Source organism: Numida meleagris, chromosome 3, assembly GCF_002078875.1.
Source record: "Numida meleagris isolate 19003 breed g44 Domestic line chromosome 3, NumMel1.0, whole genome shotgun sequence".
In the NCBI taxonomy this organism is placed as follows: domain Eukaryota; kingdom Metazoa; phylum Chordata; class Aves; order Galliformes; family Numididae; genus Numida; species Numida meleagris.
Window position 1 is genome coordinate 3,639,471 of NC_034411.1, and position 25,326 is coordinate 3,664,796.

General features: G+C 41.9%; 1 protein-coding gene and 1 long non-coding RNA gene across 5 annotated transcripts in view; one reads left to right on the forward strand and one right to left on the reverse strand.

Moving 5' to 3' along the window:
* The window catches only part of RALGAPA2 (Ral GTPase activating protein catalytic alpha subunit 2), a 123,787-nt gene continuing 103,473 nt past the window's right edge, over positions 5,013–25,326 (forward strand). For 3 of the 4 annotated variants that reach the window (XM_021392221.1, XM_021392217.1, XM_021392218.1), the window contains exons 1-3: positions 5,014–5,285; positions 13,358–13,468; positions 14,009–14,058. In XM_021392221.1, coding sequence (XP_021247896.1) covers positions 5,180–5,285; positions 13,358–13,468; positions 14,009–14,058 — 267 coding nt within the window. In that variant the 5' untranslated portion in view covers positions 5,014–5,179. Of the gene's footprint in view, positions 5,286–13,357; positions 13,469–14,008; positions 14,059–25,326 lie in introns of all 4 variants that reach the window. The other variant, XM_021392220.1, reaches the window with a different exon arrangement.
* LOC110396539 lies at positions 10,605–18,475 on the reverse strand. Its single transcript, XR_002437038.1, has 2 exons — positions 18,413–18,475; positions 10,605–13,455 (listed from the first exon to the last, which is right to left on the reverse strand). It is a non-coding gene; the product is annotated as an uncharacterized LOC110396539 (long non-coding RNA).

Consider the following 25,326-nt stretch of genomic DNA (forward strand, 5'->3'; position numbering starts at 1 on the left):
AGCCCCCACAATTAGAGTGCAGAGAAGTGTTAATCAGTCAAAGCCTTCATTAGCACCAATGCGAGCGGGACAGTGGCTTGATGGCACCAGTACCTGTGCTCAAGGCAAAAAATGATGGAGGACACGCTTGGGGCTCCTGGTAGATTTTCAGATTTTTTTTTTTCTGAGAGCTGGATAATCATTGCACATTGACTCCCCAGTCTTCGTACAAATTATTTTGATAATAAAGGACCACCTGTGACATTAAGTACATTTTAATTACAACATTGTCTGTAATGCACATATCTAATTGCAAATAATTATTTTATCATATTTTGTCGGTATGCCTGTTATATGCATCAGATATTATCTTCTGACTCAGTGGTACAGGTTAATTAAAATTTCGCTTTTAATACTGTTTCAAAGCTAACCACATAATTTCATCTGAACACCAGCTGCGTTAGTAAAAAATATTTTTTATTATTTTTTGTCATGCTTGTATACGGAGGAAAAACTGAGCCACTTCTGAAGGCTATAATTACTGCACTGCTCTCCACAGTAATTTATTTGAAAGAAAGAAAGAAAAGAAAAGAAAAGAAAAGAAAAGAAAAGAAAAGAAAAGAAAAGAAAGGAAAGGAAAGGAAAGGAAAGGAAAAGAAANGAAAGGAAAGGAAAGGAAAGGAAAGGAAAGGAAAGGAAAGGAAAGGAAAAGAAAAGAAAAAAGAAAAGAAAAGAAAAGAAAAGAAAAGAAAAGAAAAGAAAAGAAAAGAAAAGAAAAGAAAAGAAAAGAAAGAAACAGGAAAGGAAAGAAAGAAACAGGAAAGGAAAGAAAGGAAAAAAAAGAAGGAATAATCTCTGTAACACCAGTGGCCAGCAGTTGCTTTTTGTGTTTTTGGTTAATTTTGAAGTTTTTTGGATCTCTTGTGTAAAAGAACTCGAGGGCTTGCTTTCAGAAGAAGTTAACATGCTATGTAGCCATGATTTAAAGGCTGTTTCAGTGGTATAAACTGGGGTTAAGGTGATCAGCGTGGTCACTCTTGACACTAACAAAGCGTACCTCCAGCTTCTTCTCCTGGTTCTGAGCTGAGCAGCATGGAAAGGCCTCTCCAGGGCAATGGGATCTGGGTGTTTCATTTTGGGAGGTATCAAGGGACATGCAGTCCATGTTCTTTCTATTTGGGATTTTTTCAGTCCATAAATTCTTGTCTATTCCTCTATACACAGGTTGCAACCAGGCAGAAGGAAAGCTGATGTCCTTTTCTGACAGCTGTTTTTTCCTGGCCCTCATTTTCACTGTGTGAATGATATTTTGATGTCTCGGGTGCTGCAAGAAACTTGGTGTCAGAAACTTTGCGCTAAGGAAATCATTATCTCACCTGTACGTTATTTAGGAGGCAAGTTTCCTTATTTACCTTTCCCCTACCCTTTTTTCCAGGACCATTATGAAGGGCGGCATTGACACAAGTAAGCAGAGAAGTTCCGTAATTCAATCTGTCATTAAAATTTCAGCCTGGAGAGGAAAAGCAGCCGTGCCTGTTCATCAGGTCTGTGGGGCTCTGGAGGCTGCACTCCCTCTGTGCTGCAGGACTGCCCACCCTCACTGCGGAGAGCCAACAAGCCACACCGGGGTTTGTCATGATTTTGATTACAGTTCTATCCCATGCATTTTGTTACACGTTAGGGCGAGTCCCTGCTCTTTGGCCGTTAGAATGTGATTGGTGTGATCTTTCTGACGTGAAATTTAGAAAGCATGCATGTCCTAAAGATCGTAATAAGTAGATCCATAGCTCTCTCCCCTCCAAGGAAGCTCCCTTGGAAAACCAGAGCCCACGGGCAGCAGCCTGGCAAAGCTAAAAGCGAGCACTACGGCTCTCCAATGGGAAGCACAGGGTGCTGGCGAGCCACGTGCCACCTCCACCCACAGCAACAGCTCCCAGGCAGCGCAAAGTGATAAGAGATAACTGCTTCATCTCTTTGTTTGCTTCCTTACACAATTTGCTTTATTTTACTTCAGATCCTGAAAACTGAATGATCTAATCATTTTCAGGAAATTCATCTACCTCAGGCATCAACTTTTGGAAATGCATCATCTGACTTTCTGGGAAATTGCAGCTTGTTGCATGGTGAGAAAATAAAAGTCATAGGATTTCATGAGTGGCTCCCCAGTGTAAGCTGAATTAATTGCTGCAAGTATATTGGGATTTCTGTTTTCCATTATGCTACATCAAACCATAAGCAAATCTTTTGAGGAGTTGTATTTCATGATATATAGCATATAATCTCGAGTTCCTAAAGGTATGTATTATTTGGATCCATCTGTTTACTTAAAAGTGAGAGGAGACATCGTTCAGCATGCTTTCTCCTCCATGTTGTACCAACTGCTAGGTCTTAATAGAAGACAAAGGAATTTTACACTGTGAAGATCAGCAAACATGTGGGGATGCAATTATACACGGCAGAAATATTGCGCTCATTGTATTCTGCATGGCACGTGACATGCGGAAGGAAATGGGAGTTAGACAACCCAATGTTAAATGCAAAGACATCAAAAATAAATGGGAAAAATTGTCTGAAATCTCAATAGCTTCCAATTAAAAACAAGTTTTATTAGCTTGTATATTTCCAAGTAATATGCACTTTGTAAATTAGGAAAAGAATCTTCTGTGGAGCAAAGTCTGTCATCACATGCTGTATGGAAGTGTCTTAATTTCTGGGAGCTTGACAGGTTTTCTTCCAGTGAATAATGTCAGTTTTTGCCTCTTTACCCATCTGCTTATTTCTTATTTCAGAAGAACTCTTAGTGATAGAGAGATCAGATTTAGCCCTCACTCAAGCAGAAAGCACGCTAACATTTTTGCTGTAAGGGCAGCTGGTTTGAACTTGACCCACACACCCTGCAGGAGGCTGTTCAACACCACAAGGTGGTCTGCAAAGCTCTGCTGGTTACTTACAACACATCCGCTCAGCAGTGTCCCCAGATAGGAACTTCATACCCAGCAGTGAAATCACTTCCTGCCACCTACACACAGCATTAAAGGCACATTCTCATCTCTTCACTTCACTGGTGCACAAGGACTGAGTTCAAATAGCCTTAATTCTATGACAAAAGCATACAATTAAAAACAAAAACAAGCCCCAAACCCTCACTCTAATTATGGTAATGTTAAGCTATGCTGAATCACTGAGCTCTTCACGTGACCACATTTTCCATCTTCTAATGGGGAGAGAAAGGAGCGTCGTCTTGAAGCACTGCGATTCAGGTCATGAAATCTATATTCCGTGGAGCTTTTCAAGAGAGGAATTCCTGGCAAACTGTAAATCAGCGAATGCCTAATGCTCTGCAGTTAGGTGCTAGGCACCAAAACGATTGCGTAGTTATCACAAATGTCATTAGACATCAGAGCAGCTATATAATTGCAGTAGCTTTGTAGTCGTGGGTTGTTTTTTGTTGTTGTTGTTATTTTGTTTTTAATAAAGTAGAAAAAGACAAAAACATGGAAAGGTCAGAAATTGCCAGAAAGAGACAAACTGAAAGCTCTTGTTGTTTTAAGTCAGTTAAAGTAAAAGGAAAGATGAAAAAAAAAAGGAAAAAAGGAAAAAGCGAGCCAAGATTTTAGCCCTGTGCTTCCTTAGCCAACTGCATGTATTGATTTGCGGCAATGAAAGGGAAAAGCTGGAATGGCTTCATTCGCTCTTCTCAGGAAGCTGCAGACATTCAACTTGCAGCACATGGCAAATAATTTTAGACAGATTTATAACTGTTCCAGAAAGAGACATTGTGTAACAGTGGAGGGGAAAGATACACACTCTGAATTACTGTAAAACTTAAGTGGGCTCCAAGACAATAGACTCTTGAACAATAATGCATTCTCTTTACTGATGGCAAGGTCATGCTTTCCAACCTTTTTCTATAATGAGGATTTTTGCTTTGTTTAATGTTTTGTTAAAAAAATGCTGAGCTTCCCTTCCTGCGTGCCCTTCCCAGCAACATGCTCTGGTGGCCAGGAAGGCTGATGGCACCCTGGGGTGCATTACACAGAGCGTGGCCAGCAGGGCAAGGGAGGCGATCCTCTCCCTCTGTTCTGCCCTGGTGAGGCCACATCTGGAGGGAGCACTGTGCCCCGTGCCGGGCTCCCCAGTTCAAGAAAAACAGGGATCTTCTGAAGAGAGTCCAGCGGAGGGCCACGGAGACGTGAGGGGCCTGGAGCACCTCCTGCACGAGGACAGGCTGAGGGACCTGGGGCTGCTCAGCGTGGAGAAGAGGCGGCCGAGAGGGATCTCACTGCACTTATCTGAAGGGCAGGACTCAGGTGGATGGTGGCCGCTCTTTGCAGCGCTGCGCAGCGACAGGACGAGGGGAAGCGGGCACAGACCGGAACACAGTTAGTTTCATACTAACACGAGGAAGAACTTCTTCGCTGCTGGAGTGATGGAGCACTGGAACAGGCTGCCCAGAGAGGTGGTGGTCTCCTTCTCTGGAGGTATTCACGACCTGTCTGGATGCCCACCTGTGTGACCTCCTGTAGGGCACTGCGTTAGCAGGGGGTTGGACTGGGGGATGTCCACAGGTCCCTTCCACCCAATTCTGTGATGCTGTGACCTCACTCTGAGATTTACCAAAGCTCACTGTTCTGATCAGGATTTTACTGACAGGCTCTGCAGGCCTTCAGTCAAGCCCTGTTGGGTTCCGATTCTGAGGAAAAACACCATTTTGCTGTTGAGCAACAGATCTGCCCAGCATTTTTCTTTACTTGGAGGCTACCTGCAGGTCCTACTGCACGCCACACAGGGCCCCGCTCTGCGGCGTGTTTGTCCATAGCCCCTGCACGTGCTTGGCCCCCTCCACAGCGCGGTGACGTCAGCGTGACGCCAAGCAACAGCGCACCGCCGTGCGGGGAGACTACAGCTCCCGGCGTGCCTCGCGCGAGGCTCCGCGATCTGCAGAGACTGCTCCCGCGCGAGGCACGCCGGGAGATGTAGTCTCCGCGCTCGGCGGTGCGCCGCCGCGGCTGCGCAGTGGGGCGGCGCGGGCGGGAGGTGGCGGGTTCCGCCTCGTCACGCCCACCCACGGCGGCGGCGGAGGGTGGCGAGCTCCGGGGCCGGCGAGGACGCTGCCGTCGCCTTGCCTCGCCTCCCGCTCCGACACGCTCTCGGCCGGGCCCTCCCGCCCTTCCTAGGGAGCCCGCTCGTGGGGCTCGCCATGTTCTCTAGGAAGGGCCACGCCGATGCCAGGAAATCCACGCAGAAAGCTCTGGACCCCAAGCGGGACGTGCTGACCCGCCTCAAGCACCTCCGGGCGCTGCTGGGTGAGTGCGAGCCGCCCCGCCCCAAGGGAAGCGGGCTGCGGGCGGGGGCGGCTGAGGGGAGCCCCGAGGGCGGCGGGAGCGCGCACAGCCGCAGCCCTGCAGCCCCGCGCAGCGTCGCTTTCAAATCTCCCACCTCACAACAAAGGGCTCCGAGCCGGGGTCAGCGGGGCAGGTCTTCGTCCCCTGAGGGACAGGGCTACTGCAGGGCAGCGCTGCCTGTGCTTTCCAAGTTACCGAAGCGGTGAGTGGAAGTCAGCGGTGCCCCTAGGTTGTGTCGTTTGGTGGCAGAATATTTATAACTGATGGCTGTTTGGGTACAAAACAGCCAACAGCCCCACAGGATGTTTCTTCGGTAGACCCATACTTCCAAACTTTTATTCGTTGATCAACCTGGATCGCTGGGCTGAGCCCGATGCGATGAGCCTCACCAAGACCAAGTGCTGGGTGCTGCACTTCGGCCACAACAGCCCCATGCAGCACTGCAGTCTTGGGGCAGTGGCTGGCAAGCTGCATGGAGGTAAAGGCTATGGGGCTGTGAGCTGACAGCCGGCTGAACGTGAGCCAGCAGTGTGCCCAGGTGGCCATGAAGGCCAACGGCACCAGGCTTGTGTCAGCGGGAGTGCGGGCAGCAGGAGCAGGAGGTGACCGTCCCTCCGCACTGGCACTGGTGAGGCCGCACCTCGAGTGCTGCGCTCAGTGCTGGGCCCTCACTGCAAGAAAGGCACCGAGGCCCTGGAGCGTGTCCAGAGAAGGGCAGCGGAGCTGTGAGGGCTCTGGAGCACAAGTGTGATGGGGAGCGGCTGAGGGAGCTGGGAGTGTTCATTGTGGAGAAGAGGAGGCTCAGGGGAGACCTCATCGCTCTCTGCAACGACCTGAAAGGAGGCTGTGTGAGGTGGGGTCGGCCTCTGCTCCCAGGGAACGAGAGGGGATGGCCTCACGTTGTGCCAGGGGAGGTTCAGGTTGGGTGTTAGGAGCAATTCCTTCTGAGACAGAGCGGTGAGGCACTGGCACAGGCTGCCCAGGGAGTGGTGGGGTCACCGTCCCTGGTGGCATTCCAGAGCCATGGAGATGTGGCACTGGTCAGTGGGCATGGTGGGGGTGGGTTGCGGTTGGTGATCTCAGTAGTCTTTTCCAGCCTTAATGATTCTATAATTCTAATTTGTCTATTTATTTTAGCTTTAAAGAGCTCATATAACTGTAGTTTGGGATATACTTCCCTTGTCTGTGGCAAGGTTGAACCTCTTTATTCAACGTCTCCTTAGAGCTGAAGTCTTAATGCCTCTCTTTTTATTCTGAACATTGAAACCTATTGTTGAATTTTGATTGTGATCTTAGTCTTGTAGGGTCCAAGCTCCCCTTCATGGGACCAAGCCTGTGCATTTCTTGTACCAGAAGTGTATAAAATGTTGTGTTTGCTTGTTTTTGTTTGTTTTTAAAGTCATACCATGTATCTGTCTGCCTAAGAATTTTGAAAGATGGAAGAAGATACATTAAGCCCATGCACTGCAAGTATATATTTAACTTATTGACCTTGTGCTCTACGAACAATACTAAAATAATTTCAAGGTTCATTTAAAATAATCTGGGGAAATATTTTATTTAGTAAATGAGGCTTTAGAACACGTTGCAAACCATCCTGCAGAAAGATAGTTCTAAAAGTCAGGGCTTGCAGACCTTACATTTCTTCCTTCACCTCTGCCTTCACTAGAATAAGCAGGCCTGAAGAAATCCAAAATATGGCAACTTTCTGTTCATGTTCCCCTTTCAGCCCCTCAGAAGGACATGGCTGAGGCCGGGACACAACTGTCAGAGAGGAATGCTTTAAGGTGCGGTGCTGGAGTTGCTGTGTCTCCTTGGGTACACTTGCCTTATCGAGGAGTTGGGTTTCAGTGAGCAAGGGAGGTAGAGAGGTAGAGAGCTTGTCAGGCTCCTGTGGTGGACCTGGTGGTGGAACAAATGGAAACAGGTGCCTATTAGTGTGACAAAATTAGTTTATGTCCCAAAGCAGGTGGTATCTAAGGTGGTGTTGCCTGGTAGTTTTCTGTAAAGATTCTTATTCCCCTTGTTGGCAAGGAGAAGGTCATTTTTCAAGAAATAAGTTTTTCTTCCCACTGTCTGCTCCATTTGGATACGGTGACTTGATTTGTTGACGGAACTTATTATTGAACAAATAAAAATTATTATCTGTGCCAGGGGGCTGGGAAGCATATTGACGTGTTGGTGGCTTTCTTGCTGAAGTGCTATGACATGACCGCTACCTGTTTTCTAGTGGCTGTTTAATTGCAGGGACTGTGTCCAAGCAGGGTCTGCTTATGTCACTGAGATGTCTTCTTGTGAGAACTTGTGTAAACATTTTAGATAGTACAGGAGTGGCTTTTTTCAGACAGTCTCTTCATAGACATTTCTTGTTGTTGTTGTTTTTTCCCCTCCCTGTAAAATTAAAAGCAATAAAGCACTGAAGCACAGCACTTGCGGTTATGTAGATGGGAAGTCAGTAGTTCAATCAAAAGTTACAGCCCTTCCAGGGCCATCGTTTCCTGTTCTCCTCTGCTTTGCTCTGGCCACAGTGGCACTCGTTTTTGGAATAACTGAGGAGATGTCATTGTTTTGTCCTTTGTTATCGCACAAATTCAATTCTAAGTGAAATGGCATTTACTTTTCTGAGATCTTACTGATGTGGGAGGGTAAAAATAAAAGGAAAGAAGATAATAGGAGGGCTGGGAGGGGAAGGGATGTTTATTTCCTTAAATAAGGAGCTGTGTGAGCAGCAGAATCAATAAAACCCATTTCTTGATTGATTCAGGCCTCTCAGCTGTCATCTTTTAAAGTTTTTATCAAAATCTTCCCTTTAAATGTGTTGCTTATAACATCTCTCAGGTCTCTTTAGGAATTGAGGCCCTGCTTCTGTGAGGTGTGTCCCTTTGCTTGCTGGGTTGGTACTCATGGGGACAGTTGTCTACAAATGTGACTGTCTGATGTCCAGAATTATAACCTTACTATTTTTAAGTGGTTGGTTGCTTGTGTTAGGTACAATACTAAAGAATTTCTTTTTTTTTAATTGCTGTATAGATGTTCTAGCCTTCCTGTGGATTTTTCATCTGTTTTCAAGAATGGATCTGTCACAACACAGTATCTTTTATGAATATGGTGCTGTGGGGGCAGTGACCTCTGCTTGCCATAGCGCCTTCCATTAATCTACACGAGATCATTATTTGCTTATGGGTACAAGTGGAGGAGATATCACAGGGCACTTAAGCTTTATTTCCTACAGGTGGGGAGTCTCTTCTTTGTGGCAGTGTTATTCTTGCTGATTTCAGAGCATGATTTGCCTGAGGGCTGCAGCGTGTGTGTGGGTCTTAAACCTTCTTGTTTGCTTAAGGCTGGAAGTTGTCAAGTCGATCTGTGGGTAGGATGATCTCTGGTGTTTTCAGTTGGCTGCCACCCTTCACATAACGCTTAGAAAATGGAGAAAATGGAAACTTACCCATTGCTGCTAGTGAATGTGCTGCAAGCTGCCCGAAAGGTGGTCACGATAATACTGAGTTAACTGGCTGGACTTGATTTGGTTTTTTTTTTAATACTGTTAGGGATGATAACCTTGTGTTTGAATGGCTTAGGTTGTACTGCTTGAATGGTGTGAGCTTGCTAGAAATATTATTGTAGACACATTCAGAAGTTAATGCTTGTGAATTTCTGTGTTTAGAAAAGCCATTGTTCCTTGGATTACCACTGACACTTGAGACGTTAAAATTATTTTAGAAATTGTTCTAATTAGAATTTATTTTTCAGTGATGGTACTATAGTAATGGTAACAGTTTCCCTGTGAAATGGAAATTGCCTTGGGAAAAAAAAAGAGCAAAACTGATCTTATGGGTTTCTACTTAGCACTTAAAGCTCTAATTTGAAGAAATTGTGATTTTTTTAATTTTTTTTTTCTGAGACAGTCAGTAAAAATTGCATGTACTTTCTGGGGTGAGGCTGGTCATAAAAGCTTATCATTAACCTGAGCATGGCTGCAAAGTCATCTTTTCATCTCCTTTGCTTTTTTTTAAGTACTTGAGACAAAGAAAATCCCTCGGGATTGTGAGAGCTGTATATAAACAACATAAAACCTAACATAAAACCTCCTGACTCTGGAAGTTCATGGAATTGAGGGAGGCTTTCTTACATCTTAAACAAATGCAATAACATGTTATAGGTAATACAGAAAGAAGAGGAAAACTGGTTTGATAAGGGCACAATTATTTTCTTTTATATATATATATATATGTATATATAAAGAGGAAAGAAGAGCACTGAGCTTGCAATGCACTCAGATTCTTACTAAATGGTTCCTGGGTAGTTAACCTTAAAATTCAGGGAAGCTAAGTAGTAACACAAGTGAGGGTGACTTGCCATTATCTAATGAGCCAACTTTTGTATTTTCTGGAGAAGAATTCTCACATCCCCCCTCCAGAATGCCTTGCCATTTCCTCTGTGTTGCTATAAAAGCTGCAGAGCACTCGTGGGAAGCCTTAGCTAATGAACCACCTGACCTTGCTTAGGGAATGGAGTCAGGTTATACGTGTTCTTGGAAAGGCACCAACTGTCTGAGGGCTGGTAATGTTTGCCAGCTTGCCTTAGATTTTAGTTCTCAGTTGCGAATTCAGAAGGTGGTTGTTTTTCACCAGTAGTAATGTGAGAGTTACCTATCAGTCAATATAAATAGAAAATATAACCTAACACCTCCGGTTCAGCTTTGCTCTTCAATTTTCCTCCGATGCTTGTAAGTATTTCTTCAGTCAGTTCGATGCAGCAAAAGTCAATATTTAAGCTTAGTATCTTGAGTGAGAAATAGTAAGTGACATTTTCTCAAAAATCATCTTGTGAAGGACACTTTCTCGTCAGCTTTTGTTTGCGGTGATGGTCTTGGTGAAAAGGGCAGAAGCAGCAGGACTGGGGAGAAGGGTGGGCAGAGCCCCAGGTGTGCAGTGTGTGCTGCTGCCTGCCCAGAGAGGGAGCCTGGGTTTCTGCTATGCTTTCATTAGGAGAACTGAGCAGTGGTATCAGAATGACAGCTTGCCTGCAGGATTGCGAGAAGGTCTTACTTTCAGAGTGAGTATCTTGCCCTAGGGTAGCAAATGGAGGTACTGCTGATGGCTTTTTGAGGTTTGTGGTTCAGAATTCAGAACCTTAAATTCTGAAATTCAAGGTTCTCATTTATTCTCCATATCCTACAAAGGAGTATAAAGAACAAAGTAGTTCAGTAGGGAAAGGATGTGACTGTGAGAATGCATGCTTATGTCAGAATAACAGATGAGTCATCTCCGAAATGCCACATTTATAGAATAGAGAATTTACTTTTTTTTCTGATCAGGCAGCTCCTTTCTCCTCCTTTCACAATTTAAAGGGAAAGTTTCCTTAATGAACTCATTCTTTTACATAAAAGCCTTGTAAATGAAAGCCTTGTTTTCTCCTACAGTTGTGTTTAACAACGCATTCATAGAAGAGAATAATTGCACTTAACTTGCAAATTCAACACCAGTAGCTTGAGAGAAACCGATATCACGTAAAAGAGTTTCCATGCACTAACTGTTCCCATACTGCAAGCAACCAAACAAAGCCTTATTGCAGAAAAGCTATTAATTATTTTTTTGGGGGGAAAAAAGCATAAAACACCAATGCTATCCAAGGCTAACATCAATCTTTTGTTGATGTGTGATGTTGTTGGTTCTTCTTGTATTCAATTTAGTTGTCTTGGTTAATGAATGGCTTACTTGAGAAGTGAAACTTAGGAATGCTGTTAACAATTCTCGTGCTTTCTCTTCTTACTTCTGGGTGGAATTACATCTTTCCTTGGCCAAATCAGTTACAGTAAAGAGCAAGCAAAATTAAAGTATGATTGGCAAATGTTGTGTTTAGAAAGTGTTAGGTTTTTTTGCTTAAAAAAATAAACTTATTTGAAATCCTAGCTCTAAGTTAAGGCGGGAGGAAGTGTTGCCTGCGTGGGCTTCCATTTTTTAAATAAATTGAAAATATGCTGTTTTTTTAAAATTCGATCACTTTCCAGATAAATTTAATAACTAGAGCTGCAGTTAGCTTCTGGAAATGATTGTTGGCATTTCTTTTTCTCCAGAAATGCCTGCTTGTTCTGGTGGTGCAGAAACAATATGGTCAGATAGCTATGCTGGCATCAAATTGTACCTTGTAGAATATTTTCCTGCGTAAGTTACTTTAAAATTGGAAGTGATTTGGAAACAGAATGAAAATTATAGATAAGGTACAGCTCATGTTTTGGAAGTATTTCTTGATCACTGGGATTTCCAGAAGAGGAGAAGAAATGCAGTAGGAGCAGTCAGTCTGTTAGCCCAGTGATCTGTGACCTCTGCTTCTAACATTAGCTGTGCTCTGTGTTCAAAGTACTTCCCTACAGCTATTCTCTTGACTGCTTCAGTTGGGCCTGGGGAGGCTTATTTGTTTAATAAATAGTTCAGTGACTCAGCTTTTAATCAAAACTACAGCTTTCACCCTGCTTCCTATCCTCCCCAGGTAGGACTGTGTGCAGGTGGTGTCCTGGCTCGCACCAGGGCTGGTGCCACGCTCACCTTCCCTTTGTATCTTTTAATTTGTCAGTATTTAATTTACAGAAGTATATCAACTTATTTCTGGAGTTGTGTGCTATTCTGAACTATTTCCAAATGGATATTAAAATCCATACAAAATCTGATTTCTGATTTAGCAGTGCTAATGAAGGTCTTTGGAGAGCAGTATTCACTGATGCCACAGCAGAGCTTCAGCAGCATATTCATCCTCCTCCTCCTCCACATCAGCCTCAGGCTGTGTATTTGTGACCATCGAGTTTTGAGATCTTGAAAAATGGGACAAGAAATGTCTCTAGCCCCTTCATCGTACATCTTTTTGAATTACTAAACTTTTTCTCTAATGAACTAATTTATTGGACCTTACCGGCAACAGTAATTTAAATCTACTTAGTTGGACTGCTTGGCACTCCGATTTTTATTTATTGAAACAACTGACTGCATGATTCAAGTTTAACTCTTGAGAGAATCAGATTACTGGATTAAATTTGTAGTGAAGGTAAAAATAAGCTTTCTTCTGTTAAGCAGCAACACAGTATACTTTTTTTTTTTTACAAACACTTAACCCTCTTTTCTGTAATTAAGCTTGAAAATTATAAATAATTATAAATAATTGAGAAATGTGCAGTTGTTTCACTGTAAATGAAAATGTTTTAATTTGACCTTTCTTTTTAATGTACCATTGTTATTTGGTATTCAGGCAATTGCAGTGAACGTATCTTTAGTCTTTTAGTGCTGTTTTAGCCTTCACTTGGTCTTGCCCTTTTATTGAAACTTCCTGTGCAGACTTCCTCTACTCAATGTAAAAGGCTGATTTTACCCTTGGGTGAAGGTTTTAAGTAATTATTACTTTTTTTAATGAATTGTTTTGAATTCATTAAAGATTCTTAATGTTGTCTGGAATCTTTACAGACAGCCACAGGATGGCTGCTGTGTAGTGTAATTTGCAAAGTAATTAAAAAATTGTTTGTAAGTGAACGAGTAGTGCAGTTTGCTATCAGCCGGGCTGAAAGCTAGTCCATGTTAATGATGGACAAACCATTTAGTACATTTGCTGTATTCAGGCTCAGTCCTGTTACTTCATGCTTTGGGGCACGTGGAAGAATTTCTAGCAACATACAGTTCTGATTATCAAAAAGAATTGAATTTGGTACATACTTAATATAATCCCCTATTTGGAGAAGCGGTGAATTATTTTGATAACAGACAGCCTTCATATTTGTTAGCAAAAAATGTCTCTGATGGATGAAGAATTGTTATGGAAGTGGTATGTGGATGCATCCTGTCTTTTTTTTAAAATGGAAAACAAACAAACCTACACAACATGCAGACTTAGAAAAACTAGGTTAAAAACAAGTTTTTCTATTTCACTTCCAATGAAAGAATCACAATTTCTTATAGAATACTCAATGAAATCACTTTTTAGTTTTGTAGTGCTCTTATGTCATTCTCCGATTTGCATGAAGTAATAACTCCATTTGTTCTTCTTGGTAGATATTGTGGACGGAAGTGACCTGAAGCAGTTTTTTGAGAACAATTATTCTCAAATTTTTTTTATCTTCTATGAAAACTTCATAACACTGGAAAATAGCCTGAAACAAAAAGGTAAGTGTTAGAGTTTCACCAGCATCTGAATTTTACGGCATTAGTAGTGATGATGATGGAAAATTACTGCTTGAAATTTTGTAGTTAACTGGAAAGAGTTGTAAATGCATGTTTATGGCTTTAAGCATAGTTTCTACATGAAAATTAGGTCTTCTACAATTATATACATATCCTCTCATCTTGTTTTGAATACTGATGACCTTTAACCTATACTTAAGTATATGCCTGTTCAACTGAAAATATTATTAGAAACCCACAGAACAAACCTGAACATTGAAGATAACATTCAGTAGAATAACTAGTTGGTCAAAGATGAACCCAGTGACATTGCTTTGCAGACTCTTTGCAGGACTTTTGACTCTTCCCAAAGAGGGGAGAGAGGGACAGATACTGAAACTTGGAGACATCTTCCTCTTTTGATACCAGATGATTTAAAATAATCCAAGTGCAGCATCGCTGACTTCAGTTGAATAACAGCAGCATATTTCTCTGTTTCACTGCACCATGTAATGTCAAATGATGATGTTTTCTCTCTTGCAGGGAATAAATCACAAAGGGAGGAGCTGGACTCCATTCTCTTTCTTTTTGAAGTAAGTTTTCCTCACTGGGGAACTATTTTTTTTTTTAATTATATATGTTGTCATTATGTGCTTACTTCCACCTTTACAACAAGAGGTAAAACCAGGCATCAGTCAAAATGACAGTAGGTGTCCCTGACTGTAAGAGATAAAAGGCAGAAAAGAACTAGGGTGTGCATTAAGTTTTCAGATACAGCAATAATAATAAAAAAATTACGCCACAGAAATGTCTGGCTTGAAAGAATATCCAGGGTTAGATTTTATCAGAGACAACTAATGTAGCTTGCAGAGTAGTCTGAAATCTGGCTCTGAATGTTGTTGTATTGCTTAAGTACAGTTATTTTATTAATTGTTTCCCTTAAGGTGGAAGACAGGTTGGTTGAACCAGAAGTAGAGAGCAGCGTGTATGCAGGAAACTTCCTCAAACTTTGAGACTTGCCAATAACATTTTCAAAGAAAGATTAAATAAACTTCATTCATTTTAGATCATAAATACTTTACGGATATAAAAATGTAGCTCCTCAGTTCTGAGAAATCTCATGGTAAAGTTGTATGCCTTACTGTATGTAGTTTCCCTCGCAGTACTTGAATGAGAATACATTCACAATATGAGCAGTAAATTGCTTCTTAAGTAAATTGTAATCCATTCTATTTTGCTCTTATTTCTTATTCAGATTACTGTGCACACTTGATAATGTGATAGTTCATGATACAAAGAAATTTTAATTAACATAGCCAGTCAAAATTTGAAAAAGTGTAAATAAGAGTACATCAGAACTTGCAGGTGGATTGCTTCTTGATGAGAAGGTATGGCTCTAAATTTTGAATAGAATAACTATTAAATCTTTGTATTACCTTCTGTAATACAAAGACTTAAAGGAACAGCTTGAGTATATTTATCTGTGTATTTGTCAAGACATCTGCAAGTAATGTCTGTGAGGATGAAAAAATTGCTGGTTGCTAAAAGTAGAGCTGTCTTTTGAAATATGTTAGAAGGAAGTATTTAATACCTTGCTTTCTTTACTACCCTTGCAACCTGTTGTTCATTCAGACTTTTTACATATTCTACTCTGACTTCAGCTTTCAAAGTTGGGTTAATTTTCCAAATTAGTATTCTCCATTTTTGAAGAATAAATTCTAACATCAAAGAGGTTTGATCCAAATTTGGGATTTCAAAGATCAGCTCAGAAACAAGATGACACGTAGCTAAGTCTTGTTGTGGGGCTTTCTACATGAATTCGGTAACCACATGCCAATGGTTTGTTTTGAAGGATATAAAAGAAAATGATTATTCTTCTGGATACAATAGGATATTTAAAATTATGTCTGCACAAGGCAGACCTACCAAACTGGAAGACGCTTCCTGTCACTGTGGAAGTGTATATTGTTGAAGTTTCCCAGTGTATGATTCTTCCACTAAAAGGATGAGGCAGCAAGTGACTAGTCTAAATGTAGGAATAAGTGAGGAGGAAGGCATCAAAATAACTAAATCGCTTTCAGAAAACTTTTGATTATACACAGTTTGCAGTCAAAAGTCCTTCGAGTGGGAAGATCTGTCATCCTGTTTCCTTTTCTTTTGAAGAACGAAGACTTAACGTGAACAAATATAAGCAATTAGGCAAAGGAATTCTGTCATTCATGTAACACAGAAGAGAGATTTTTCCTTTTGGGGGGGGTAAAACTAGTTACTGAAATGCTGAAGCAATAGTGCAAATGTAATTCTTCCTTAAATCTCACAGCACTTTTCATATTAAGATTTTTCTTTTCCATTGTACTATACTTTAAAAACCCCAAAGCCGAAAGGCATCATTCTTTGATATTACATGATAACACTAGTGTTGAAGCGTAAGAAAATGTTGAAGGAGTCAAGAGCAGCCAGGAACAGGGGGAAGAAGAAATTTGGACAAGGCTCATTTTCATGTTTCAAGATAAAGCAATAACTTGGCTATGTCTGTATTTCCTCTTAAAGTGAATTGAAAGTTATACAGTAATGTGTTTGAAGGAACTGAGGATCAACTCCATGAAGATGTCCTGTTATTCCCTCTCCTTGTCTAAAAAAAAAGAAAGGCTTTCAACAGCTTTAATGTTTATGCTTCTGTAATGCATGGGAAGATTAGTTCAAAGCAGTACTATGTAAGTTGCTCTAAAAGTAATGCCTCCTATTTATTACCATGGAGATTACAACAGATATGAAGAGCACAATAACACTATTTGTTAGAGCAACAAATTCTCAGCCACGAAACGCTGTTTTTCAGCATAGGCACCACCATTAGCTGTGCATTTTTGCCAGCAATGAACAAGAGCCTGCATGGCAGTCCAGAACATGGCTGATCTTTCAAATCACTGTCGCCACTTGCTCATGTTAGACTTCATGCTGCTCGTGACTGTCCTGTAATTTGTCAAGATCTTGCTGCAAGGCCTCTCTGCTCTGAAGGGAGTTAACAGCTCCTCTCAATTTAGTATAATGTGCAAACTTACTGAGTACACATCTGAGTCTTGGGTCCAGATTATTTATAGGAACATTGAAGAGAACTGGCCCTAAAATGGAGCCCTGTAGAGCCCCACTAGTGACTGGCCACCATCCTGAGGCAGTCCCATTTACTGTGACCTTTGAGTCCAACCTGTCAGCCAATTGCTTACCCATCTTCTTAGGTATTTATCTAACTGTATGCTGGACATTTTGTCCAGAAGGATACAGTGAGAAACAGTATAGAAAATTTTGAAATCCAAAAAGATTACATCTACTGCCTTCCCTTGGCCATGAGTAACCTTGTAATCAAAGGAAATTAAGTTTGATAAATACGGGCTTTCCCCTTGTGAGCCCATGTTAGCAGCAACCAATGACTGCATTGCCTTGTTGTTTTTTAGTAACTCCCAGAATATCTTCTCTATAATTTTACCAGGCACTGAAGTGAGACTGACAGGCTTGCAATTACTAGTTTCTTCTTTCTTGCCCTTCTTGAAAATCAGGATGTTTACTGTCCTCCAGAAAACTCTGGAACTCCTCCAGATTCCCAAGCTCATTAAAAAAAAATAATTGAGAGGTCTCATGATAACATCAGGGTACTAAAAATACCCATAGGAATTCTCTTGGGTCCCCATAGACTTATGTATCCAGCTGGAATGGTAAATGGCACACAAGTTTGAGCTTGTCTGGAAATTTATCATTCCTGTAGTCATGGTCCTCCAACTCAGGGCTCAGGTGGTCTCAGGACCATCATCGCAGTTGAAGAAGGCATTAAGCATCACTGCTTCATCTACATCCCTGTTTGTAAGGTGACTTGACTTCATCAAGTAACAAACTAGCATTATCTTTGGTCCTCCTTTTGCTGTTGACATACATGAAAAGCTCTTTTTGTTATCCTCTACAGTACTGGCCAGCTTCAGCTCTGAGCTTTGGCTGTATTTTCTCCTTACAACTGTAAACAGCATTGCTGTTCTCCCATGCCATTCAGTTTCACTTCTGAAGTCCATATGCTTCCTCTTTCCACCTGAGCTCAACAAGGAGATCTCTGCTCAGGGAAGCTGACCTTCTGCCCCACCTGCATGACTTCTGACATCTTGGAATTGCTTGTTCTGTGCTCTTAAGAGGTGGCATTTAAGAAGTGACCAGCAGCAATGGACCCCAGTGCCTTCAAAAGCACATTCCTCGGGGGCCTTGCTAACTAGCTCTCTGAGCAGCCGGAATTGCTCTCTCCATATCCAGCATTTGGGTTTTGCCGGCAGTTTTTCCTCCTGTCTGAAAATTTTAAACTTCAGTATGTCACAGTCATTGTGGCCAAGACTGCTACCAAGTGCTGCTTCATCCATGAGATCCTCTGTGCTCACAAAAAAAAAAAAAAAAAATCAATCTAGAACCTTTTCTAGTTGGTTCCCTTTTCTGCTTTTATTTATTCCCAATAAGCACTACTAAGAACCTCATATAGGATTTTGTTTAAGGCAGCTTCAAATTACACAAGGTCTTATATATGCTCTGCCTGTACTAGTGGCAGAAATTCTTTTGTTCCTCCCTTCTCACCCCCAAGTGAGAGTAGGTATCACCTCATTTATTGAGCAAGGCTGTGCATTTTAATTGCATCTCATTAATACACTTACTCTGTGGCCTTGAATAAGTAATTAAATTTCTGTGACTATGTCATTGAATGGAAAATAGCTAATGCTTACTCACCCAGTTAAAGTGAATAAATATGTATTCCTGTGTCTTGAAAACGCATGGCTAATAACCAATTCAGTATGGCTTAAAAACATCAGGAAAACATACTTGTAGCAATTGGAAAGATCAACACAATGGAAAAGGCATTACAAAGAGGTGGAAGGACCAGCACAATAGCAGGGTGCTACAACAGAAGGGAAGTAGATCGCTCACCTGTATCAGAAGATTCTGGGTTTGCAGGGAAAAGCTTCCACCAAGGAGGGATCTTCAACAAGAGATCCTTCCTCAGCAGCAGTCAGCCCTTAAATGAGTCCTAAGAGGGGTGGAGCCAGGCTTCCAGTCACACAGTGAATTGCCTTCACCTGTGCTCCCAGGGCTGACTGGGTCTTTCTTCCAGGTGCTCAATCAGTGGTTCAGGCCATGACTCAGCAGTTCCCATACAATACCACATGAGGAGAAAAAAAAGAAACATAGAACAAAGTACTGCTTTGGTCCTGATTGAAGAGAATTGTATTTTAGCCCAGTGAGGAAATGAAGAAGAAATCATTCCAGATTTGTATGAAATTTGAAGTCATCTGCTTCATGGTGCTAATCTACTAGAAGTAACTTCGCAATCAATTAATGCCTCTGAGACTCAACAACAATGCATTTTAGGAGAACAGCTTTTTCTAGAGCCTTTTAATGCAGAGATCAAGAATATGTCAGTTAGAATACAGGACACGAGGAGTGTAAATGCCAGGTAATTAAGCATTCATATTGTCAGCCATAGGAAACAAAACTAATTGATTGTTAAGCTTACCCCATTTAATCTGTTGTCAGCATGAACCAGAGGTTTCCTAGAGATTTCTTCTAGTTAGCTAAGTAGGTAATTAATTAGGATTAAGAAATCCTGCATCCAGGTGGTGAGGGTTAGCTTTTTGAAAAAAAAAACAAAAAATATTTATGAAAGAATTTCACTTATGCCTTTTTCTGGTATAGTTTGGTGGGTGTTTTGCTGCTGTTCTTGGGTGACACCTAGTGTGTATGTTAAGCAAAAGAGCCATCTGTTTCCACAAATGCTCTGAAAACTAAATTGACACAGTTGTAATGTATGAAAATCTTAATTTTACACATCACCTATGTACTTAGGGCTCCCAGTGGTACATCAAGCAACATATTAATCAAAGAAGAAATAATAATTGAAAAGGAGTAATATTAACAGCAATTTTAGTTAATTTATTAGTGCTTTTGCAGTTAATGTTTTCTGGGGTATCAGATGCTTGTTCCTCTGACACTGTAATCCTTTTGCATCTGTAGCAAAATACAAGCACACTTGGTTTTGATATATTACGTAGATAATTTATTTCCATTCTCTATAATTATGCTTCATTAGTTGAGAACAGACACATCTCATGCTGATGCAGTCATAAAATTCATTACACTGATTCAGTGTGCTCACTGTACAAAATATTTTATTCTTAAAGTTCCTTTAATACTTATAAAGCAGTAAAACCTCTCAAGTCACTTGATCAGAATAGTCACTGTTGAAGTTTTTCAGATGCTGCCAGCATAGTCAGGAATCACTGCAGTCTTGTAGACAGCTGAGAAGATGGGCTAGGTGTACTGGAAGATTTCCAGTGTGTATTTTTTTGTTTGCTTTTTTACCAGTGCACATTAATATAACTTGAAATGCCCTTGTGTTTCACGGGTGCTTCTGCATAAAAGCACAATGTGTTTTTCATATACTCTGTACAAAGAAATTTATGTTATTATCTCTTAGTTTCCATAAATCCATGTTTTGTAGGGAACTTCTTGTTTCTTGAGTGTGGTAAAAATATGAGCAGTGCAAGTCCCTGGATCCAGATGCAGAGTATACACTTTTAAATCCACAGAATTGTTGCTACAAAAAGGTGTCTAATGCAACTCCTAATGGCCTTCTACAAGTATGCTTCCAGACTCTCTTATTTGTCAAGCCTAGGCATCCCTTGTACGCACATTCTCCTGCTGAAGTGAGGAGAGGCTAGCTATGGTTATCAAACAGGAACAGAAAATACTAGCTGCTTTGGCCTTCCTTACAAGTTCAGCAGCAAAATTTTAATGTTATAATTCCAAGGTCTGATTTGGAGCATCTAAAATATGCACACAGCAGGTGGATTTAAGTGATAACTGGATGTAAAATGTAAGGAAACAAATGTGCTAATAGCTTCTACAGTATGCATATCTGTGATACGCATATTCACAGTCTGCTTTGGCTTTCATACAACAGTAAGCATTTTTCTGGAGATAATAGTCATAGAATCCAAGAGTGGTTTGTGCTGGAATGGATCCTAGAGATCACCCAGTTGCAACCCCTACTATGGGCTGGCTGCCCCCCACCAGCTCAGGCTGCCCAGAGCCCCATCCAACCCCATCTTGAGCACCTCCAGGGATGGGGCACCCACAGCGCTCTGGGCAGTAATGCCAGGGCCTTACCACTCTCCCAGTGAAACGTTTCCCCTTGGCATCTGTTCTTCTTATGAAGAAGCAAAATCACCTCTGATAGGTTCTAGGCAACACCAGGCAAAGTATGTGCAGACAGACCAATAGTCACATGCAGAAAGAAGAGTCAAACTCACCCAACTGGTGAAGGGGCTCTCTGGCTGTGCAACACTCCTACTCAGGAAGCAGCCTAGGTCCAAGAGATACTCTCCCTTCTGTGGCTGGCCCTTATATGACCTCCACCCTGGGTCTGCTTTTTCTGGTCACCCAGGGAGCACAGGTGCAGTTTGCCTGTGCTCCCTAGGCTAGCCACACCCCTTCACCAGGTGCTCAATCACCAGTTCAAGCTGGGACCTAACAGTTCCCCTACGGCATTTAATATAAATCTCCACTCTTTTAGTTTAAAACCATTTAGTTTAAAACCATTCCCCCTTGTCCTGTCACTATCTATCTGTGTAAGAAGTTGATTTCCCTCCTGCTTATAAGCTCCCTTTAAATATTGGAAGGCTGCAGTGAGATCTCTATGGAGCCTTCTCTTCTCCAGGCTGAGCACCCACGCCCTCTCACCCTTTTTTTGTAGACGTCCTTATCTTCATGGCCTTCTCCAGACTCACTCCAACAGCATCTTATCTTAGAATCATAAAAGCATTAAGGTTGGAAAAGACCGCTATGATCATCTAGTCCAGTCACCAACCCATCCTCACCATGCCCACTAACCATGTCCCTCAGTGCCACATCTCCACAGCTCTGAAACACCTCCAGGGACAGCAACCCCACCACTCCCTGGGCAGCCTGTGCCAGTGCCTCACCGCTCTGTCTCAGAAGGAATTGTTCCTAACACCCAACCTGAACCTCCCCTGGCACAACGTGAGCCCATCCCCTCTCGTCCTGTCACTGTTCCCTGGGAGCAGAGGCCGACCCCACCTCACACAGCCTCCTTTCAGGTCGTTGCAGAGAGCGATGAGGTCTGCCCTGAGCCTCCTCTTCTCCACACTGAACACCCCCAGCTCCCTCAGCCGCTCCCCATCACACTTGTGCTCCAGAGCCCTCACAGCTCTGCTGCCCTTCCCTGGACACGCTCCAGGGCCTCGGTGCCTTTCTTGCAGTGAGGGCCCAGCTCTGAGCACAGCACTCGAGGTGCGGCCTCACCAGTGCCAGTGCGGAGGGACGGTCACCTCCTGCTCCTGCTGGCCGCACTCCCGCTGACACAAGCCTGGTGCCGTTGGCCTTCGTGGGCACCTGGGCACACTGCTGGCTCACATTCAGCCCCCACAGCCCCACAACCTTTACCTCCATGCAGCCAAGGCTGTAGTTATGCATGGGGTTGTTATGCATGGGTTTGTTGTGATCAAATTGCAGGACCTTACACTTGGTCTTGTTGAACTTCATCCCATTGGCCTCAGCCCAGCGATCCAACCTGTCCAGATCCCTCTGTAGGGCCTTCCTACCCAGAGGCAGATCAACACTTCCCCTCAAATTGGTGTTGTCTGCAAACTTACTGAGGGTGCACTCAATCCCCTCATCCAGATCATCAATAAAGATATTAAACTGGGCCAGCTCCAGTACCAACTCTTGAGGAACAGCACTTATAACAGGCTGCCAGCTGGGTGTATCTCCATTCACCACTGTCTGGACCCTCCAGCTGTTTTTTTACCCAGTGAAGGGTACACCTCTCTGAGCCACAGACTGCAGCTTCTGCAGGTGAACAGCATGGGAGACAAAGTCTAAGGTTTCACTAATGTCCAGGTAGATGACATCCAGAGCCTTTCACTCATCCACTAGGTGTGTCGCCCAGTCATAGAAGATCAGGTTGGCTAAGCAGGACCTGCCTTTCATGAACCCATGCTGCCCAGGCCTGATCTCCAGGTTGTCCCACACATGCTGCATGATTGCAGTCAAGATGATCTGCTCCATAACCTTCCCCATTTCCGAGATCAGGCTGACAGGCCTGAGAAAGATCCCCGGATCTTCTCAAGACCTTTCTTTCTGGGTGCTGGGGTTCCCAGACCTGGACGCAGTGCTCTAGGTGGGGCCTCATGAGAGCAGAGGGAGAAAATTACCTCCCTCTCCCTGCTACTACCCCTCTTTTGATGCAGACCAGGACACTGTTGGCCTTCCGGGCTGCAAACTGGTTAAATCAGTAAACTGAGCTTGCCTGTACTTTGGGCTGTTTATTTTATTGGAGTTGCTACTGGTTATACCGCAGCATTGTTGTTGTCAGAAACATATCTCGGTATAAACTGCAAGTGGCCACATACTCAGAAGATTAAGATGTGGATTGGTCTGCTGTCAGAATCTGAATGTAATGATTGCAGAAGCAGCTGTATAGCCTAAATTTATTACTGCAGATGTCCACGAGTTACTTGTTCCACAAAGGCTGACGATAATTCAGCATAGGTTTATAATTGACTGTAGTCTGCTAGCGACCCTTTTGAAAAGTAGATTACAGACAAAATGCAGTAAATACACTGCATCTGTCAGAGGAACACCTGCTGTGATGGTGGGTGCCCAGTAGATATCACCATGCACAAACGCAACTTAGGAATATACACTTCTTTTTTAGTGCTGCCTAGTAATGCGGTCAAATCAGTTAAAAAAAAAAAAGTAAGCTTGGTTCCTTCTGGACTAAGAGTGCTGCGACTATATTAAATATTGAACTCCGTGCTTGCACTGTAGGTGTACTTTAAATGGATTGTTGCTTGAATTAGTGATATTGGTTAAGCACCTGAAAACAAACAAAATGGGATTTTTCACAGCTTCATCTCATAAAGACCTGCATCAGTGAAATGTGCAGTAGTTTTTCATTCATGGCTTTTTTGGAAGGCTTTAGGGCTGTGTTGTTAATTTAATGGATGTACAAAAATATGTTTTTCTGATTTCTCTAACACTTCCTTAGGATGTTTGCTTGTTTTAGGATGTTACTTCTAATGACTTGCTACATTTTGGGTTGAATAAAAAAGTGAGTAAAATTGAATTCTGCAGAAATTGTGTAGTGAAGCTGGACAATATAAAAAGTTATTGTGAAACTGTTTACAAGCAGTAATCAAGTTATTATTGAGTTCTTATTGCCATGGGCCCTGGTTTCTAATTTCTTGGGGTTATCCCTTTTGGGTAACTTTGTTTTTACTATTTGGATTTTCTTCATGTCTGTGCAGGTAAGTGGCTTAATTTCCGCCTCTGTAGATTGTCTTACACTGGAAATCAAATTACCATTAAGAGTTTCAGCTTTAAATTCAGGTTTTAGGTTCTGTTACAGCTTTTTACTTGGCTCTATTGCTTACTGTGATTACAGCTGTCACTGTTTAACATTGTCTGTCACAGACTTGGGTGGCTGATTCTCAAGCTCAATAGAATAAAAAAGGGTTTATTTTTTTATGACAATAAATTGCTTCTTTCCAACGTGTAGAAAATAGCTTTCTGAACCATCTTCAGTTTGTTCTGCTGTAATTATGATTGATTCATCTATTCTTGTTATTCTTATATTTTTATCTTATATTTAATCTGTAAATAATGTTATTAATGTTATTCTTCTGGCATTCTGTTTTAAACTGTAAATGTACACGGTGTGTATTTGAGAGATCTTTTTGTTTAGTGCTATGCCTGGGGAAGAATGTGTGTCTTGCTTGCTTTTGGCAGATACTTTCTCTCAACAAATAACTATAAATAATTTACTGATACAATAAATAGGGTCTCCCTTTATGGAGATAGAACTGCTCCAGGCATACTAACTTCACTGAGCTCTTGGCCTCACCTAAGTCAGTGAATAACAGCAGGAAAGATTCAAAATTATTGCAGATTTTAATAGTTGAACCTTTTGAAGCTCTTGTACAGATAACACCAAACAGTCTTAAACATAAAGACATAGGAGAACTGTTCTATTTTTGATATGGATTAAAGTAGGTGCACCTGCCAGTGGACTAATAGGAACTCCTCATTATGTACAGGCTGTATCAGGAAAGCTATTTTTTTCTCAGAATCCATTCCCCTGGAATGAACATAATTTTGAACTTGTCATTGACATTGCCTCTCAGAGCACATTCAATCAGCAAGAGCACATTTGATTTTGTTGCTGGTTAATAAGATGCTCTGCATAGTGTGTTACAGAGCAGCAATGCTTATCATCTCTCTTCTGTGTAAGTTAAGCTGGAAAACATCCAGGGCATAGGGATCTTTGGTGTAAGATTTGGTACAGCCTTGGCTTTCTCTACATTCTCCTTCAGGGCAGTGTAGCACACTGCAGTGGATGCAGACCTACCAATCATGATACTACTCAGCTAAGTTGGCAAAAATAAAAGCCTTTTTAAACAAAATTGCAGTTTTAGTTAAGTCAGGGGGAATCTGTTTAAATACAAACCTCCGTGTTTTTTATTGTTCTTTGTTAAAATAAAGAGAGAGATCTTGCAAGCATCCTGTGTAAACTAAGATTTAAACTTAACATTATTCCTAGTCATGCAGGAAGTCGGGAAGAAAAAGAACTATGGATAATCAGTTAAAAGAACTGACAGATACCCTGATGTGTTGATCAGTAGTAATACCTAATTTCTATTTCAAGTGTGCTATAATGGATTACCATATAGATGCAGCAAAGCACTAAGCATTAAATAGATCTATGTGTTTTCTGAGAAAGCAATATTATTTCACACTGTGGGGTTTCTTAAAATATTTCTTAT